Source organism: Mastigoproctus giganteus, chromosome 4 (assembly GCF_048544385.1).
Source record: "Mastigoproctus giganteus isolate SK-2022 chromosome 4, ASM4854438v1, whole genome shotgun sequence".
NCBI classification, from domain to species: domain Eukaryota; kingdom Metazoa; phylum Arthropoda; class Arachnida; order Uropygi; family Thelyphonidae; genus Mastigoproctus; species Mastigoproctus giganteus.
The window spans coordinates 199,440,076-199,459,308 of record NC_143578.1 but is presented as its reverse complement, the minus strand read 5'-3'; the positions used below and the strand labels follow the sequence as shown (position 1 = coordinate 199,459,308).

General features: G+C 35.1%; 1 protein-coding gene across 1 annotated transcript in view; it reads right to left on the bottom strand.

Moving 5' to 3' along the window:
- Window positions 1-19,233, bottom strand: part of LOC150087318 (lactadherin-like) — a 209,092-nt gene that overhangs the window by 28,074 nt on the left and 161,785 nt on the right. Inside the window, exon 6 of the mRNA XM_090371983.1 lies at window positions 15,604-15,744. Coding sequence (XP_090228109.1) covers window positions 15,604-15,744 — 141 coding nt within the window. The remainder of the gene's footprint in view (window positions 1-15,603; window positions 15,745-19,233) is intronic.

The window sequence follows — 19,233 nt, the reverse complement described above, 5'->3', positions numbered from 1 at the left end:
AAATGGAGATAACTTCACTGCTGATACAGCTTACAACACATACTCACTGATATGTGTCGTAAAGGAAATGTGATCCAAGAATTATTTACTAATACATTGCTCTCAGAATTCTTCTGACTTTTTCTGTCAGTAAAATCTGAGTAAAGAAGTTTTTTGAACTAAAACTTACATGCAGTCAATGATGCTTTTAGAACAGGTTAACAACTGGCTGTTTTTAGCCTGAGAATGACAATGCTAGCAAATATATTATACATTATCAAAACCATTCTTGAATACACATTTGTTCACAATATTGGCCTCAAGTTTTGCATGTATAAAGATAAATTGTATCATTCAAAAAGTCTCAACTAGGAAGCAAGTTTATGATATTAACCAGAATTTAATGAATTAATTTTTAAATACAAATTAAATGATTGGTGCATTTCGAGGGTTAAGTATCAAACAATGTTAACTACAAAATTGGATTTTTTGCGATAATTTTAGTTTTACTTTATACAAAAAACTATGCATATCATGTCATAGAATTGTATCGCTCTAGTACTTTACAAGTTAGCTTAGGGTGTAAGTACATTTCCGGTGAACCAAGAAAATGTCAAATGACTTTTTTTTTGGTTAATTATAAAAAAGTCAACTACAAAATGATTTTGTAGTTAACATTGTCTGACACTAAACCCTCAATTTGTTCAAATAACTAACTGGCATTTTAAATGAGGATACTGTAAGCATAAGAATTTCATATGTGTATTTTATTACTTTGCTTTGGGTATATGCAATCAAATCTAGATGTAGACAGTACAACCCCCAACTATTCCATGCTTCTTGTGACAGAAATGAACACAGTGATATAAAAAAAAAAAACTTGTGTTAACAGAAAGAAATATACTGATTAAATAAACTAATCCTTAGACTTTAAATTACAACCTTATTTTTGATTTCTATATTACATGTATTTTTATATTTGTTAATAAACTATTTTTGAAAATTTTACTTTATTGAGAGATATATGAGAATGTATGCTGATAAATGTTGAGTTAGTACTATAATTTAAAGTTTAGTATTCATTTAAATAAAAAATCACATGCAAAGCAGTGATTTTTTGATATACCTTATCTGGCAGTATTCCAGGTTAGGTAAACTTGCACTATAGTAAAATGATAGATGATTTTGCATTAAGTAAAGCTTGCAAGATTCAATTACAAATTATGAGTTTAGAATGTCAAGTATATAGATTTTTATATTTACCAATTTTAATAAATTTAAGTTATTACTGTATAATATGTATTTTATAGATTGTGCTAACTGATATGGAATAAAAGAATATAGAATAAATAATAGTGCAATAAAATATCATAATATAAAAACTAAAATAGATAAATTAAAATAAAAATGAAAATAAAAATTAAGTAAAAAATAAAATTATATAAAACTAAAAATAAAAAATGTAATAAAGTAAAATAATCATCATAAATTATAGCACATCTTTTCAAGAAGCCACAGCATGGCAATGGTTTATGGGCAAAGTATTTTGATGGCCAGACAATTCAGTTTTATGGATCGAATGGTAATTTAGCATATGTTAATTTCAATGAAACTACTATTTTTTCTGAACATTTAAAATATATTGCTTATATAATATATATGTATGTAATTGTGTGTGCGTGTGTGCTACACCTAAGTGCCATCCTTTAGGTAGTTACTTGACATGAGGTTTCCCATTTTGTTCTTTAGGCACCTCTCATCTTTGTGAGTTAAATCAAGTGCTCAGATGCCTGGTTGCCAGGTGCTCCAATGATGTGGTGCCCGGCTTCCTACTAATAAGATATCAAAAGATACTGAAACAGCCAATGGAGGGGCACCACATCACAAATAGCTAACATCATATGTCTCTTTGGAGAATTGTTGTTTATTTAGAGTGTAGTACTGAAGCGACTCACAATTTGAAAAATTAGATAATACTAATTAGTATTAGTATTATCTATATTGTGCAAGGGAGCTCTGGGCTCCCCAGCCAAAGGAAAAAAAGCTTTATAACATGTTTAACTTATTCCAGTAATTTACAGCTTTGCTGGTTAAAAGAAAACCTCGTACTACAATCTAGTCCATATCTCTTTCCCCTGTAATTTAAATTTAATGTCCTTCCAGTATCATCAACAATACAGACCTATTATAGAACTCAATTAGATCCTCCTCTAAGGCACCCAGTTAACAAGCTTCATATTCAAATTTTTTCTTCATATGGATCCTGTTTTGCCAATTTCATCACTTGTATCATCTGTTTTTTTTGGCCTTTCTAAGAAGCTGGATTTTTTTTTTTTTTTTGGTACATTTTCCACACTTGGACATAGTATTCCAAGTGCAATCTCACCATTACCTTATAGAGTGGGATTATGACCTCTGCAAGTAAGTGTTCAATAAATTATTGACAGGGCACCATGGACCCCCCTCCTTTCCACCTATGTTGCATCAAAATTTCATAAAAAGACTTTTTTTTTATTGCCAAAATTTGTTGGAACCTGCATATTTCAAAATTATAAGTATAAATGCTGCTATTTCTAGATAGTTATCTAGAAATAGCAGCTCTGATCAGTTCATCATCCACCAATCTGATTTGACATTTAAGACATATTGTCTCTAAGCTGCAATAAACAGATTTTCTATTCTACTTATCTCTCATTTTTCTTTTATAATTATGATTGACAAGGAAGGTGGCCTTTAATAATTTATCGACAAGGAAGGGCTGTATTTTGGCTCATATTTCTAGATTCTGTTGACAATGCAAATTAGAAGAATTGCCATCCTGTACATTTATTTTATTTGAAAATAAACTTTAATGATATTAGCTTTTAAATGAACTCTAAGCTCTTTTATTAATCTTTATCATTTTCTAAACTAAAAGGGGGTATAATCCCTAGGCTGAATTGTATGCACTGCACTGGAAACAAAACGGAGAAAATTTGCTTTTTTATGACTAACAGTAATCAAGGAAAACTATTCTCAGATGTTTATTGTGGCTATATTTGTTAATGAAAATAAGAAAAAATTCACAGAATTAAAAAAAAAAATGCAGATTTTAACATAATTTTGCTATTTTTTGTGAAAAATTACAAATTTGGAGAAAAATTACGTTGGCAGTTGTGTGTAAGTAATATAATAGGGTCTCCACTTCTGTTGAGGAGCAGCCATCTGCTCTTTACTCTCGCCTTTCACCTATACTCTTCTCTCTCTTCTACAATCACCCTTGTCTGTTATTTACATAGAGTACTGTATACAGGCCTGGAGGCCTCATTTCAAGAAGGATGTAGAGCTGCTGGAACGAGTACAGAGAAGGGCAACAAGATTAGTGAATGGAACAAAGGGGTGCTCTTACGAAGAAAGACTTAAGTTTTGCAAATTACAGTGTCTGGAGACTAGGCACCAGCGAGGTGATCTGATAGAGGTGTATAAAGCCTTGAATGGTTTGAGCATGCTCAATGTTGATGGGATTCTTCCTCTTGCTCAGAATAATCACCTGAGAGGGCATAAATTCAAATTGAGGAAAGACAGATGCAGGATAGACGTGTGGAAATTTGCCTTTAGCCAGCGGGAGGTTGGTTGGTGGAACAGACTTCCATCCCTTGTGGAAGTTGATAGCCTAAATAAGTTTAAGGCTCAGCTGGACAGGTATTTCAAACGAACAGAGGGGTGAAGTGGAAGTGGTTATTTTTTATTTATTTATTTTATTTTATTTTTTTATTTTTTGGCTGATGCTGCATAAGCTTGCTTTCTTGCATCAAATGCCTCTACTAATGCTAATGCTAATTTCTAAACTATTAAGAAATAACAGTCTTTCCAAGACTCTTTCCAAAGGTGGTAGAAGGAAAACCAACAATTGAAGTTCATTTATTTTCTAGCAGATAGCCCATCTACTTGAGGTAAGGACAGGAGTCAGCCAGTGACCTTCTTGGTGATATAGAAACTATCTCCACTAGCTTAAGAGGTGAATCATCACAAAACACATAAATCAATATAACACAGCGATCAGTGATACAGAAATAGCTCATCACAGAAACACAAGGTGCATTATGAGGGAATCCTTATGTGCTGCTCTAAAAAAAAGACAGGAATCAGCATGTCACACACACACATACGTGTCCTTTTTTATACACATTGTACTCACCATAATCAAATTCTGCATCCCTCTATTCTGAGTGCCATGTTTCTGGATATTGCTAGAATATCTGCATTTAATAGCAAAACTAGTACTTCAAATTCATCAAATTTATTGCTATGCTGCTACCACTTAGTGCATAACCAAGTATATAAAGTCTGTTCAAAAAAGTGTCCACACTATGCTCATTTAAGGATGAGACAACAGAATGCACTGCTACAAAGCACAATGAGTTTAGGCAAGTTTCATCCTTACCTCTACAAGTCTGTTCGGGCGCCTCCGTGGCCAGATGGGAAGGAGCAGCAGTGCGTAGCACACGCTTCTTGATTAGACCGGGATTCGAGCCCGTCACCACCAAATATGGAGGATGCGGAAAGGTCAAGGGAATGACCACCGCATATTCCCGGAGCAATATGGCCTTAGTTGCTAATGCTCCAAAAAACAAAACAACAACAACAAGTCTGTTCAAAAAATGTCCACACTATGCTCATTCAAAGATGAGCCAACAGAATGTACTGCTACAAAGCACAATGACTTTAGGCAAGTTTCATCCTCACCTCTACAAAGTAAGCTGTTCACTCACAGCAGTCTTCTATTGTCAGTCAATAATGAAGATGTTTCCATTGTATTTAAAAATATCACAATAAATTCAACGTCTGTGTTAAATTTTAAAATCTTAAAATAGCATATGGGGACTCCGCAATAGACTGTATGCAAGTTTTTGATCGGTACTATCATTTCAAAGAGTGCAGGGAGCCTCAAAAGTGATCTATGGCTTTCAAATTCAACAAATGATGAAATCATATCTGAAATGTGTGTATGAAATGATTGAATATTAACATCTTGAATATGAGGCACATTTATGAAAGTTTCATACCACAGCTGTTAACAGAGGAATAATGTGACTACCACCATTAAATCACGTCTGATTTTTTGAACATGAGACTAATGACAAGGTATTTTTGAAACATATCATAAATGGTGAACTTGAAACTAAACAGCAGTTATCTAGTGGAATATTCCTCCTTTCCCCACAATCCAAATAAGTGCAGCAAGTGTACAGCAAACATGTTGTTAGCATTTTTTGATAGTGATTGTGTTCACCACAAATATGCTCCACAGGGAAAAAAATAAAGAGTACTAAGTTGAAGTTCTGAGACATCTTCATGATGTAGTTCAAAGAAAAAAACCAAAAAAGTGGAACTTCAAAGGCTAATTGCATCACTACAATAATGCACTCTCACATTTATCATACCTGTATAGATTTTTTTGGACAAAATGAAGTCCAGCAATCCATGAAAATGGTTCCATGTGACTTATTTTTTTTTTGATGATAACATAGAAACAATTAAGATAGTAACAACAGCTTAGCTTTTGACAATTTCAAAATCAGCTTTCCAGAAGCACTTCCAAGAGTGACTTTTTCATTGGACTAAGTGCATCAGAAGGCTACTATTTCAAAGAAGATTAAGTTACCTACCCCATAAATATGCTTACTGTTATTTTATATTATAGCAGTCTGGATATACTTTTTGAATAGACCTCATATGTGTGCTGTTTGTACACTCTTAGTAAAATAGAACCATTTAGTAACAGTTCATAGAATTGCTTGCTCCATGAGGAATCCCCCCCCCTTCCAAGCAGGCCATGTAACCCCTCCACTTTGCTTTCCAGGCAACTACATGTTGAATAGAAGCACTGTAAGAATCAATTTCACTTCTGCTTATAGCTGCCATTTAAACTACTAATCTATGTATCTCTCCCCTAAAAAAAACTAAGTTTTACAACCCATCTAACACTACATCAATAGCATCAGTAAACATATTTGCCTCTTCTATTTACGTGTATATCCCATCCTTATAAAAACATTCTCTGCTGTTAAAAAGTGCAGGTTATGCTGAGAAAAATTCTATCCACTGAGCTTTTCACAATCTCATGTAGGCAACTGCTAGACTTTCAAATTTAGCCCCTAACTTGTAGCTTTTCTAAACATTGCCTCATACCCATGCAATAAATTCTCAGACCTCTTACAGCAAAATTAACTTTTGTTCCTTTAGAAGATGATAACTGTTTACAATATTATTAACTCTGTCCAATAGGGTAGCTACCCTTTTTTGGGCCCAGAGGCAAAGAACATGTTCAGGTCCCTACTTAATTAATGAAAATTGCAAAAAGAGGAGACAGCCAAAGATGCCGGGCCCCTAAAGGGCCCAGGCCAGGAGGCAATTGCCTTGCCTGCCTACATGGTAGCTACACCACTGACTCTGTCCCTTGCTATATCTGCCAGGGTAAAAAGTTAATGCCAAATCAAAAGTAAATGCAAAATTTATTTGCATCATATATTTCCCATTTCCCGGGCAATATCCTTCCAGTTTTGTTTGAGGTGCAAGGATATTGCTAATACTTGATAGTATTAGCAATATCAGAAAACTTTTAGCTTGGGGGATATGCAGACTAATAGATTAAAAGTAGCTGCAAACAGAGGTGCAAGTTATTCTTGCATTGCTTCTATTGGAACATGCAGCAGGCTGGAAAGCAAGATGTATTATGGTTTAACTTTTGATGATCCTGCTTAAATTGTTGCCAAACTGAATAGGTATTTTGCATCTTCACTTACACATGAGGAATTTTTTAGGGATGGAAGTGTCATTTTTTTAGGATTGGAAGAAAAAATATTATTATTAAAAGTTTATTAAGGGTGTGTGGGACCTACTGTTATAAGTATACTTCTACTATATTAGTTATGTCTCAGGGGGAGAATTTTCGCAGATAGAATTTACGCAGTGTCAACAATTTTCCAGACTCTGAAGATTGGATTAAGTGTATTTTACAGTTACAGAACTTGGAAGTTACCATTAGTGTCATAATCATATTTAGTTGATCGATGAGCCTACAATTAACCACCTGTAACAGATCTATAAATCCATTAAAGGGCTTTATCAAAAAAAATTCCTGGTTTTTTGGAAAATGTTCTTTTCAGTGATGAAGTGACATTCCACCTGTCTAGTAAAGTTAACAGACACAGTTGTCACATATGGGGATCTGAAAATCCCCACTCAGTTTGTGAACACGATCATGATAATCCTAAGGTAAATGTGTGGTGTACGCTTGCCTTCAGCCAGGTGATTGGACCATTTTCTTTCATAAAAACACTGTGAACTCTGCAAATTACCTAGATATGCTTGAATTGTAAGCTGCACCTCAGCTGGAAGATATGCAACACACATGTTCTGTCAGCAAGATGAGGCACCACCACACTGAAGCTTGCATGTGTACACTTTCTTCAATAAAAAATTTCCTAACCAATGGATCAGCCAGGATGGTCCCATTCCATGGCCTCTTTGTTCCCTGAATATCACCCCTATGGATTTCTTTGTATGGGGCTATGTAAAGGACAAGGTGTATGCAAAAAAATTAACATCACAGAGTTAAAAGACCATATTGAGCAGGCAGTGACTTTCATTTCTCAAGAAATGCCTCAAAACACTTGGAATGAAATTGACTACCATCTTGATAGTCTATGTGCTACCAACGGTGCCCATATGCAGGATTACAGAAGTGTGATTGTGTGATAAGAAATTATTTGAGTTGCTTTATTAAGTGCAGCAAACTGTTTTACAATACCTATTACAATAAAATTTTAATCGAGCTTCATAATCAGTTGAATAACTTATAGACACCCTGTATATATACACACACAAATTGGTTTTGATGATCCACTTAAATTAGAAATACTTTATGGCAGCAGTTCCCAACCTTCTGTCATTCAAGTCACACTTGAAGTTAAAAGATACATATTCACAGCACAAATAAATTGTGATTGCCATTGTACTCACTGGATTTTTTCATAATCCTCATGGCATATCAGTGAGGAGGTTCTAGTGAGATCTAGACTACTCAGGTTCTATGAGTAATTTAGGTCTTAGCATTTGTGAAGTTCCTAGACATTGCTTTTGCAAAAATATCCTTTAAAAATCAGTTTGCATTTAAGTACCCTAAAATACTAAATGCATATTGGAACTTTAAATTAGACATGGCCAAAATTTCTCATTTTTATGTAAGGTTCACCTACTAACCTGAGGTGCTAGTATGCAAGAGAGTGAGGTGGGTAGCCTATAAGCACCAATGCTAAACCCCTCAAAAGCAATCCCTGAAATGCCCACATTGTGGCTGGTAGATTCCACCTGCCTCTCTCGGGGCTGGCCCATCACTCTCTGCAGTGAAAATGTGGCTTCACTGGGCAGACAGTTTTTTGCCATACCAACTCCTTGAAAGAATTCAGGATCTTGATGCTGATTATATAAAATTTGATGCCGATAAGGCCTACAGGCAAAACTGGGTTTGGATCCTCCCCCTTCATTTTCTATCGTGAAATAAGAAGCCTTAATATGAAAATTGCTAGCCTGTTTTGACTTGAAAACAGGCTAGTCAGTTTTTTTGGTGCATATCTCCTCTGCAGAATGACTAAGTCCGTGAGTTAAACCACCTGTATACAAATACGAGCACAGAACACTAAAGTATTATTTATAGAAGAATAAGAGAAATTTACCCCAATATGGTATGTAGAACACTTTTGTATGACACTCTCCAGAAATTACAACAAATATAAAATTAATGCAAAATGATTACAATAATAAATCGAAAACAATTAAAAAAGTTTAATGTAAATTTTACGAAAACAACTTTCCTTCCTGAGGCTGACAGGGCTTTTCGCCAAGATGTCTTGATCACATGAATGGAAATTACAGAGTATGTGTGAGCCTGGATCTTAAATAGCAAGATTATTTGTCTTCATGCATGCATGCACAGAAATGACCACGAATCAGAGATTAGATATGGACAGCGAACGTTAATAGAATTCTCATGTAATTTAATTTCGATGGTTTCTGCAATTAATAGTCTAGTATAATTACATTGGACACACTAAGTATTTTGGCCTTTTGAATAAAAATGTACAGTTTTCATTAACTTCATGAAAGGCCAATTCTGACGCTGCTAAATGAGAAGCATGGACTGAGGATGCATGCTGTTTCACTCTCACATCCAAATATACCGTGTTGAACCCTAATAAGATGAGTTGCAATCACTGCAAGAAATGTTGTATACCAGGTCACTGATTTGTGTTGCAAAAGGGGAAAGGACTGAGCAATTGTTTAGTAAAGCGTGTAATTTCTGTATTGGTCTGGCCACAATTTTAAATTCAGTATCTTTAAAGAATCTGTTAAGCTGTTTGTGCCATTGTTCAACATATGGGACAGAAATAAAGTAATTTTTGATGTTGCTATTCTTGGTTGGTGTAAATTTTTGTGTCCTACTCTTAGTTTGTAACCTAATTTGGTTTATTGCAGCAAGGGAGTAACCCCTGTTTAAGAATTCATTGGTTAATATCTGTATTTCTGAGTCTAAAGCAGATTCCGTCATTGAATATTTATAGGCATTGAGAAATTGATTAAAAACGATAGACCTTTTGTAGGTGAACAGGTGATAGCTGTTATAATGCAGAAGCATACTGGTGTTTCTTGGTTTACGATAGATGTTAAAATTGGACTTTATTTGTGTCGCGAGTGTGAAATTTAAAAAATTTAATGACTTTGTATCAGTATTTTCCCTTTCCCATATAAAATTGAGTCTAGGATGAATATTATTAAATGAATGTAAAATGTCTTGAATAGAGCAACTATCAGTAATAACAAGAACATCGTCTAAATTTGGGTATATATATCTTTTGTATTTTATCGTATTTTTGAATAGTTAACGTGTTAATTTGTGTTTTACAAATAGATTAAATAGCCAGTGTTCCTTAGCATATTTTTTAAATTCAGCTAGTGACTGTGTAAGTTACAACTCACTACTTGTACCACTATCCTATCGTTTTGGTGGGAATATCATAGTGTAACCTAGCGCAGAAGAATAGTAGGGTTTTAATTGTAATAAATATGTATTTTGAAGGTTTAATAAATTTTTGTATTTAGCTAAGGATATAACTAATTTTACATTGTGATTATTACAGTATAGTGTACCTTGATAGCGTATATCTCGAACTTGATAGCTAAGGTATAACGTAAAACTATATAGCAGAATACATATTACTGCATTAACTTGGTATAGTATTGTATAGTCAAATATAGTATAGTAAATTAATCAATTAAATTTATTAACCTTATTAATTTTCACTGTTAATTTATTACATCATATTTAAATAGAAATCATGCCCCAGACTAGAGCAGCAAAGCAATGCACAACAAAGTAGTGGGAGTGCTGTGGCTCGGGGGAGAACCAAAGGGGGCAATTCTCCAATGCATCACAGCCTAAAAAAATGTGCAACTTGTGTAATATTTGCGGATCTTCTGGAATGGGACATGATATTGCTAAGGGGGATGTCTTTGTATGCGCTCGATGTAAGGAATGTGAAGTAGTTAGGTGCCAATTCAGCATTGTTATTGGCCTTTATGAGAGTTTGAAGAACAAGGTAGATGCCATCAAAGGACTTAAATTGGTGGAACAATGAAGATCTCAGCTGCCCACATCAATGCCAGAGCTTGCATTTGAACATTAGGCAACAAAGTGGCAACCCCTAAGACAGAATGCACTGGTCCCACAGGAACTAGTTGTTCTTCGTGCTATTGTCAGGGAAATGGTGAATATATTGTGAAAAAATGACAGGTGGAAAAAATGACAATGATGTTGTAGAGCGGATATCATCTTTTAAGGGCACAATGGTTGATATTGTTGTACGTTGGCACAAATGACATTAAGAGTAGGAGAACAGTGGAATTACTTGACAAGTACAGGTCAATGTTTAAATAAAATGGCAAGTTATGGTATAATTTGAAAGTGTCTGCAATTCTGCCAAGACATGATAGGAGGGAGTATATGATGAGAGCCTTATCAATCAATTCGACCCTGGAGAGATTGTGCAAGGCTCAAGGTGTAGAATTTTTTTCAGCCTGGTCTGTACTTGTTAACAGGACAGACTGCTTCTACAGGGATGGGATACACTTAAATAGAAAGGGTGCAAGAATATTTGCGAATGCTATCGAGGCAGTGTTAGGTGGGTCGGAAAACTGCTAGCTTGGGGAGATACAAGGACTAATAGATTAACAGTAGCCACTGGCAGAGGTGAAAGTGATTCTTGCACTGCTTCTATTGGAATGAGCAGAAGCCTGGAAAACAAGATGCAGGATATTTCAGAGACTGCTGGGAGTCATTGCAGTACAAATAAACACATAGGTTGTGTTAGGGTAGCTAAGAATAGGAACAGGTGCATGTATACTTGCGTGTACACCAATGCTAGCAGTTTGGTAAATAAATTTGATGAATTTGAGGTATTGCTCAAAGCATCAAAGGCAGATATTGTTGGGATATCAGATATAAGGAATGCAGAACTGGAATTTGGAGAGTACAATGTGTACAGAAAGGATAGACAGAATAGGAAGGGAGGAGGGGTTATGCTATTAGTTAAGAAACACATAAAATCCAAGGAAGTGAAGCCAGTCAATATCGCTGGACAGTGCAGTGTCGAGTCAGTTTGGTATGACATAAGCATTGGGAGATCAAAATTGAGAATAGGAGTGTGCTATAGGCCTAATGACTCTGATGAGTATAATAAGAAACTGTACAGGTAAATAGAGTGGGCCAGTAAATCAGAGAGTCTTATAACGGGGGATTTTAATTTCCCAGATATTGACTGGAATTTGTGGGTTGGTCACTCACACACTAGCAAGGCTTTTGTGGATTTATTGGATGACTGTTTTCAACATCAGCATGTTCGGGAGGCAACTAGAGGGAGTAATACTCTTGATTTGATTATCAGTAGTGATTCTTCATGCATTAAGAATCTGCAGATAAGGAACCACTAGGTGGCAGTGATCACAGTGTGCTGAAGTGGGATTTATTCAAAGAGGTAACTACCATCAGGGGTAAAGGGAAGGGTTTTTGCTTTCATAAAGGTGACTACGATGGTCTGAAACAGTATTTAAATTCTACACAGTGGGGCCAACTGATGATGTTACCAACAGCAAATTCAAAATGAGAAGCATTCAAAGAACATATCTTGGAAGCTACTAGGCTTTACATACCAACTAAGAAATATTGTTCAGGGTTTAGGCCTAAATGGATGTCAGATGAACTAATGAGACATAGGGCAGAGAAGAAAAATGCATGGGATACATACAAATTAACACATGACACAGAAACCTATGATAGATATAAGTTGATCTGTAAACAAGTTACAAAGGAGGTTAGGCAGGCAAAGGCAGATTACGAGAAATCTTTGGCAAAGGATGCAAAGAAAAACAGCAAAGAGTTCTTTACTTATGTAAACTCTAGAAGGAAGGGGATGAATCAGATTGGTCCACTTGATATCGATGGTTCAACTGTTGATGGTCCTGCTCAGGTAGCTAACAAACTAAATGAATATTTTGCATTGACATTCACACATGAGGAGTTATTCAGCGAGAGGAATGCTAGAGGTGTATTCAAATCTGGCAGTAAGCTAGATAATCTTATCTAGAGATTATCTAGCTTAATAACTGAGAGTAAAGTAGAGGAGAAATTGTTGAAGATAAACACAAGAAAGGCACCTGGGGTGGATGGGATCTATCCAGTTATATTAAAGGAGGCAGCAAAGAAGTAAGCAAACCCTTAGCCATAATTATGAGAGCTTCCTTGGACTCAGGGGAGGTACCCATAGACTGGAGATGTGCAAATGTGACCCCAATTCACAAAGGAGGATCAAAGGCTGACACAAGTAATTATAGACCTGTGAGTTTAACTTTCTGTTCCAGGAAAATTAATGGAGGCACTGGTTAAAGAAGCATTGCAGGATCATCTAGACAAGACTTCAGTTATAGCTCGAACACAGCATGGTTTTGTTAAGGGAAAGTCTTGCCTGACCAATTTGATTGGATATTATGATGCAGCCACAAAAGAACTGGGTGCAGGGAATAACTTTGATATTATATACTTGGATCTTAGAAAGGCTTTTGATACTGTTGCACATGGAAGACGGCTGCACAAATTGGAGCAGTGTGGCATTGGAGGCAAATTGCTGATATGGATAAAGGGTTGAGGGGGAGAAGACAGAGAGTGGTAATCAATGGACACTGCTCATCGTGAACTAATGTTATTAGTGGAGTCCCTCAGGGTTCAGTGTTGGGTCCATTGTTGTTTTCTGTATTTATAAATGATATTGATGATGGTATATCAAGCTTAATGTCCAAGTTTGCAGACGATACGAAGGTTGGCAGGGTTGTTAAGGACACTACTGATGCTATGCTGCTGGAACAGGATCTGGAAAATATGAGCAGATGGGCTGAGAGGTAACAAATGAAGTTTAACATTGACAAATGTAAAGTACTACATATGGGAAACAGCAACCCCAGAGCAACATATCAACTCTGTGGTTCTACACTGACAGTGGTAGAGAATGAAAAGGACCTGGAGGTAATTGTGCAGGCAGATATGAAGTTCTCTGAACAATGCAGATGAGCTGCAAGAGTAGCTCATGGTGTCTTGTCAATGATATACAGGAATTTTTCTAACAGGGATAAGTAGGTGATTATTCACTTGTATAAGGCAATGGTCAGGCCACACCTTGAGTACTGTATACAGGTCTGGAGGCCTCCTTTCAAGAAGGATGTAGAGCTGCTGGAACGAGTACAGAGAAGGGCAACAAGATTAGTGAATAGAACAAAGGGTTGCTCTTACAAAGAAAGGCTTAAGTTTTGCAAATTACAGTGTCTGGAGACTAGGCACCGGCGAGGTGATCTGATAGAGGTGTGTAAAGCCTTGAATGGTTTGAGCATGTTCAATGCTGATGGGATTCTTCCTCTTGCTCAGAATAATCACCTGAGAGGGCATAAATTCAAATTGAGGAAAGACAGATGTAGGATAGATGTGTGAAAATTTGCCTTTAGCTAGTGGGTGTTTGGTTGGTGGAACAGACTTCCATCCCTTGTTGTGGAAGTTGATAGCCTAAATAAATTTAAGGCTCAGCTGGACAGGTATTTCGAACGAACGGAGGGGTGAAATGGGAGTGGGTTTTTTTTTTTTTTTTTTTGGCTGATGCTGCATAAGCTTGCTTTCTTGCATCATATGCCTCTACTAATACTAATGCTAATCTGATAATTTATATTCATCCCATGCACATTTCTTCTCTGCCACGTGTCTCGTTAATTAATCTGACATCCATTTAGGTCTAAACCTTAAAGAGTATTTCTTAGTTGGTATGAAAAACCTAGTGGCTTCTATAATTATTTCCCTGAATGCTTCCCATTTAGAAATTGTTGATAACATCAATTGTTGATCCCACTGCATAGAATTTAAAAACTTTCTGAGACTACTGTATTCTCCTTTATGAAAGCAAAAACCCTTCCCTTTACCCTTGATAGTAGTTACATCTTTAACCAAATCCCACATCGATACACTGTGATCACTGCCACCTAGTGTTTCTTTTATTTGTAGTTTCTTAATGCAACAAGAATCACTGCTGATAATCAGGTCAAGAGTATTGCTCTCTCTTGTTGCCTATCTAACATGCTGCCGTAGAAACAGCCATCCAATAAATCCACAAAAGTGACTAACCAGTTTACAAGTTTCAGTAAATATCTGTAAAGTTAATCCCCCCCCCCCATTATAAGGCATTCTGATTTACTGGCCATTCTATTTCTTTGTAAAGTTGTTCATTATACTCATCAGAGTCATTAGGCTTATAACACTCCTGCTCTCGTTTTTACTTTCTCAATGCTCATGTCACACCAAACTGACTCAACTTGCATTGATCACCCATGTCAACTGGATGCACTGCCTTAGATTTTGTGCTTCTTAATTTAGAACATAACCGTTCTCCCGTCCTTCTGCCCTGTCTGTCCTTTCCGTACACATTGTAATCCTCATATTCAAATTCTGCTTCTGTTCTTTTATCTGAGTGACACCTCATCTCAGTTATCCCCATGATGTCTGCATTTGATGACTTGACCAGCACTTAAAAATTCATCAAATTTGTTTACTGTGTTCCTGGCTTTGGTATATATGCACCAGTTCTTACTCTTAGTTACCCTAGCAGAGCCTATGTATTTCCTTATACCATGATGACCCACAGCAGGCCTGTGGAATCCCCAGTACCTTTCTTTCTGGGCTGCTGCATGTTCCAATAGAAGCAATTCAAGAATCACTTTCACCTCTACCTGTGGCAATTTTAATCTATTAGTCTGTGTATCCCCCCACCAGAGCAGCAATTTTCTGACTCACAAAACTGCCTCAATAGCATTAGTAATATTCTTTTACTCTGGCATTTGAGAGAGAAAGACTTTATAATGCACATTTGTAGCTCCTGCAGATACACAACATAGAGTTACACTTAAAATTTAAAAATATTAGCAAATTAAGTTGTATCTCTAATGAAAAACATGTACCAAAAACAGCTATTAACTTGAGAAATACAATCAAAAAATTACCATTGTTGTGTTTAGCACACCAAGCACCATGGCTATAGATGTGGCCATCTTGTGGAGTGCATGTCCGGTGTTTCTTCCATGGTCGCCATGAAGAAGCTGTAAGTTTAGATTTAGATGGGAGACTAATTACCTCATTACACTCTGTAAAATAAAAATGTAGCATCAGATTTAATCATATCATCATTTACTTTATTCAAATTTATATGAATGTAGACTGCAAAAGATTGTCAAATAAAATTCAATAATAATGAAGTACAAATCTGAAATCTTAATAGCAGCTAAAAGCCGGGCACAGTACAATAATAATAAGTTAAAAATCATTAATCAATTTGCACATAAAATATTTGAAATAAATTCTACCAATCAAAGCTCCAACTATATTTTTTAAACACTTGCCAAGTAATAATTCAATGTGTGAAAGACAATGTTTCAAATTTTTCAAACAGCAGTATCTACTTGTCTACTGCTAATAGATCTGTAAGCGATGAACAGCAATTCTTCCTTGCTGTAAGCAAAAACAATTTCAGGTATCTATCAAACACTTTCTTTATCACTGTTGTAGGAATTTTAAAATCTAATAATTAAACTTTGTAAAAGATGTTTGTATTGCAAATTCTTGAAAAATTAAATTGTAGAGACAACAAAGTAAGATGAAACCATCTATGCACTGACATCAGTCTTATGTGCTACAAAACTGACAAGGCATAATGTGCTATGCTCAAGTGATCCTTCATTTAAAGTGAGTGCACAAGAAATACGTTGCTGAAAATAGAGATAGTATTGTTCTCTCCCTCATTGTTTATTGATTGCTTTTAATTTTGTTACAATATTTAGCTAGCATTGCAGTTTTTGCTTATTACTATTTTAATATCAAGTTACTCAAAAGTTCAAAAAGTGGGGCTGGGTCCCAAATAACTGTGTCAGGTCAGATCAAACAATCTGTGCAGGGTTCATTGATAAGTATTCAAAGAATAATTTTTTTATAAAAAATAAATAAATATTTTTACTTTAATTCTTGTTCCTGTAATATTTGATATCATTACAAGAGCAAGAATAGTAGTTATACCTATAAAATTAAGCATCAGATTTTCAAAGCATAAAATAAAATACAATTATTTTAATATACTGTAGCATTAGTATTGGGTAAAATGAAGGCAAGGAAGTAAGTAATAAAGCATCAGTCAAAAAAATTTTTCTGTCCAATCCTTTAAATTTATTCAAACTTCCTACTTCCATAACGCTAGGCAAAGTTTATTCCAATGATCAATTACTCTCTAGCTGAAAGGAAATTTCTGCACATTTATTCTGCAACTAACCTTTTTCAATTTAAATTTATGTCCCTACATTTGTGTGCCATGCCACCTGTGGAAGAATAAAAAACTATCAGCATTTAGTTTACTCAACTCTTTTAAACTTAAAACACTTCAATTAGATTTCCACATAGATGCCATGTTTCTATACTGCAGCTTTCTTGGTATTAATACATTCCCAAATCTTGCTCTTCACTAATACACAATTTCCAACAGATTTATGTCCTACCTAAACAAAGTTTCCAAATCTATATGCAATATTCAATATGGGGCATAAACCAGTCCTTTATTGCAATGGGATAATTGCCTCTTTGTCCCTACTGGTAAGGTTCATGAATATCATTGACAGAACCCCATGAGGTGTTATAGCAGCCTGTCACTATTCAGAGACATTTATCTCAGACTTTGCTGTTATCCTTCAGGTTTTTTTCATAAACTACAACCTTGATCTTGGTACTACCTGAATGGTATGCAATTATCTACAAAAAGGCAGAATCAGTTGCCATTTTTCAGTCCATCTGACTGCTTTATCTAGATCATGAAGTAGCATACATTTGTTAATGTTATAAAACACCTTTGTATCATCAGGAAAGGTATACATTAAACTTCAAATACCTAAGTCAATATCTTTAATAAATATTATAAACAGTATGGGTAGGCAACACTGATTCCTGGTACCCCACTCATAACATTAGAACTAGCCAATACTCATGAAGTGTATTGGCTATGTATAACTACCCTCTGTCTTATACACCTTAACTACCCTTTATCCACAGTGGAAACTAGACCCTAATGCCACATTGCTCAAATTTACATATCATTCATATGAAATACTATCAAAAGCTTTACTAAAATTTGAAATTTATGATTTCAAAGTTATTCTTTGCATCCATTTCCTTCATGACAACCTCATAGTATTCAATCAAAATTGTAATGCATGGCTTCACTTAACAAATCCATTCTGTGATTGCTTTATAGCTCTATTTCTATCCAGATAATCTTGCATTACTTTAGCTATTGACTCGATAATTTTTCCTGGCCCAGAATTAAAAAAAAAAAAAAGTAATTACCCATTTTGTCCCCTTTGGAACCACTTTTGTGAATAGGAGAGACATTTACACATCTCCTATTCACAAAGGTTAAGGATTTTCCTTGAATCAAAAGTGCTCTTATTATTAATCAAATGTTTGACTACCTCTTTTTCTGCTTACTTTAATATAATCGGAGAAATTCCATAAGCCCTATGTACCATGTTTATTTTTAGCTGCAACAAATTTTCTGCCAGTTTCCTTAGTCATCAAAAAATCATTTAACTTTCATTCAATATTAGATAGACTTCTGGTATCCCTGTCACCAAAAACTTCTTCATGTGTGAATGTAGGTATAAAATATTTATTCATGTTTTCAGCAGCCTGTACAAGATCATAAGTATTTATGCCATTCACATCAAGTGAACCAGTGTGATTTTCCTTTCTAAATTGTTTTCTACTTTTCTTTGTGTTTTTAGCAAGAGGCATACTGCCAATTTGTTAACAAGGGACTCACTCAAGAATAATTTCAGCTGAGTCATCTCTTTTTCAAGAATCTGTTAAATTAAACTAATTTAAATTAAACTAATTTTTTTAAAAAAGAGTAATTTTTTTTAACAAGAGACTCTTCACATAATCCATCTTCTTAGACATACTAAGAACAGTGACGTGCTGCCCAACAAACATTTTTTGTGGCCCATCTGAGCCTATAAGAATATTTCAATAAATTTTCAAAAAAACATGCAGTTCATGTATCAAAAGTCATAAAATAATTAGTTGCCAAAAATATAAATGTTAATAATACATAACAGATGTTGTCAGTGTCATTTCCATGCTGCTGCTGCTTACAGCAGTACTGCACTACATAGAGAAATAGGGAATTCTTTTGCATTGACGAGTAATATAGTAGATAGTTGTTGCTAAAACATTATAGTGTTCACAGTTGTTGCCTGCTATGTGTGAACTACTGCAGATGGGAAGTACAGCTTCATATACGATATATATACGGAAGGATGGCTACAATATATATACGGAAGGACGGCTTCATATACAATATATCTAATAATTGACGATTTAAAAATACTTTGTTTTCCTGTACCAGTGTTAAGCTATTATTGTATTATTTTAAAAGTGTAAAATGCCCAGTGAAATCAATGGCTGAAAAAATAAATTAAAAAAAAGGATAGAAGACAAAAAACATGTATTCCAAGATTGTGTTAAATGAAATAATATTTCATTTAACACAATCTTCTTCTTCTTCCTGTCCAGTATTAGGCCTAGTGGCCTATTAT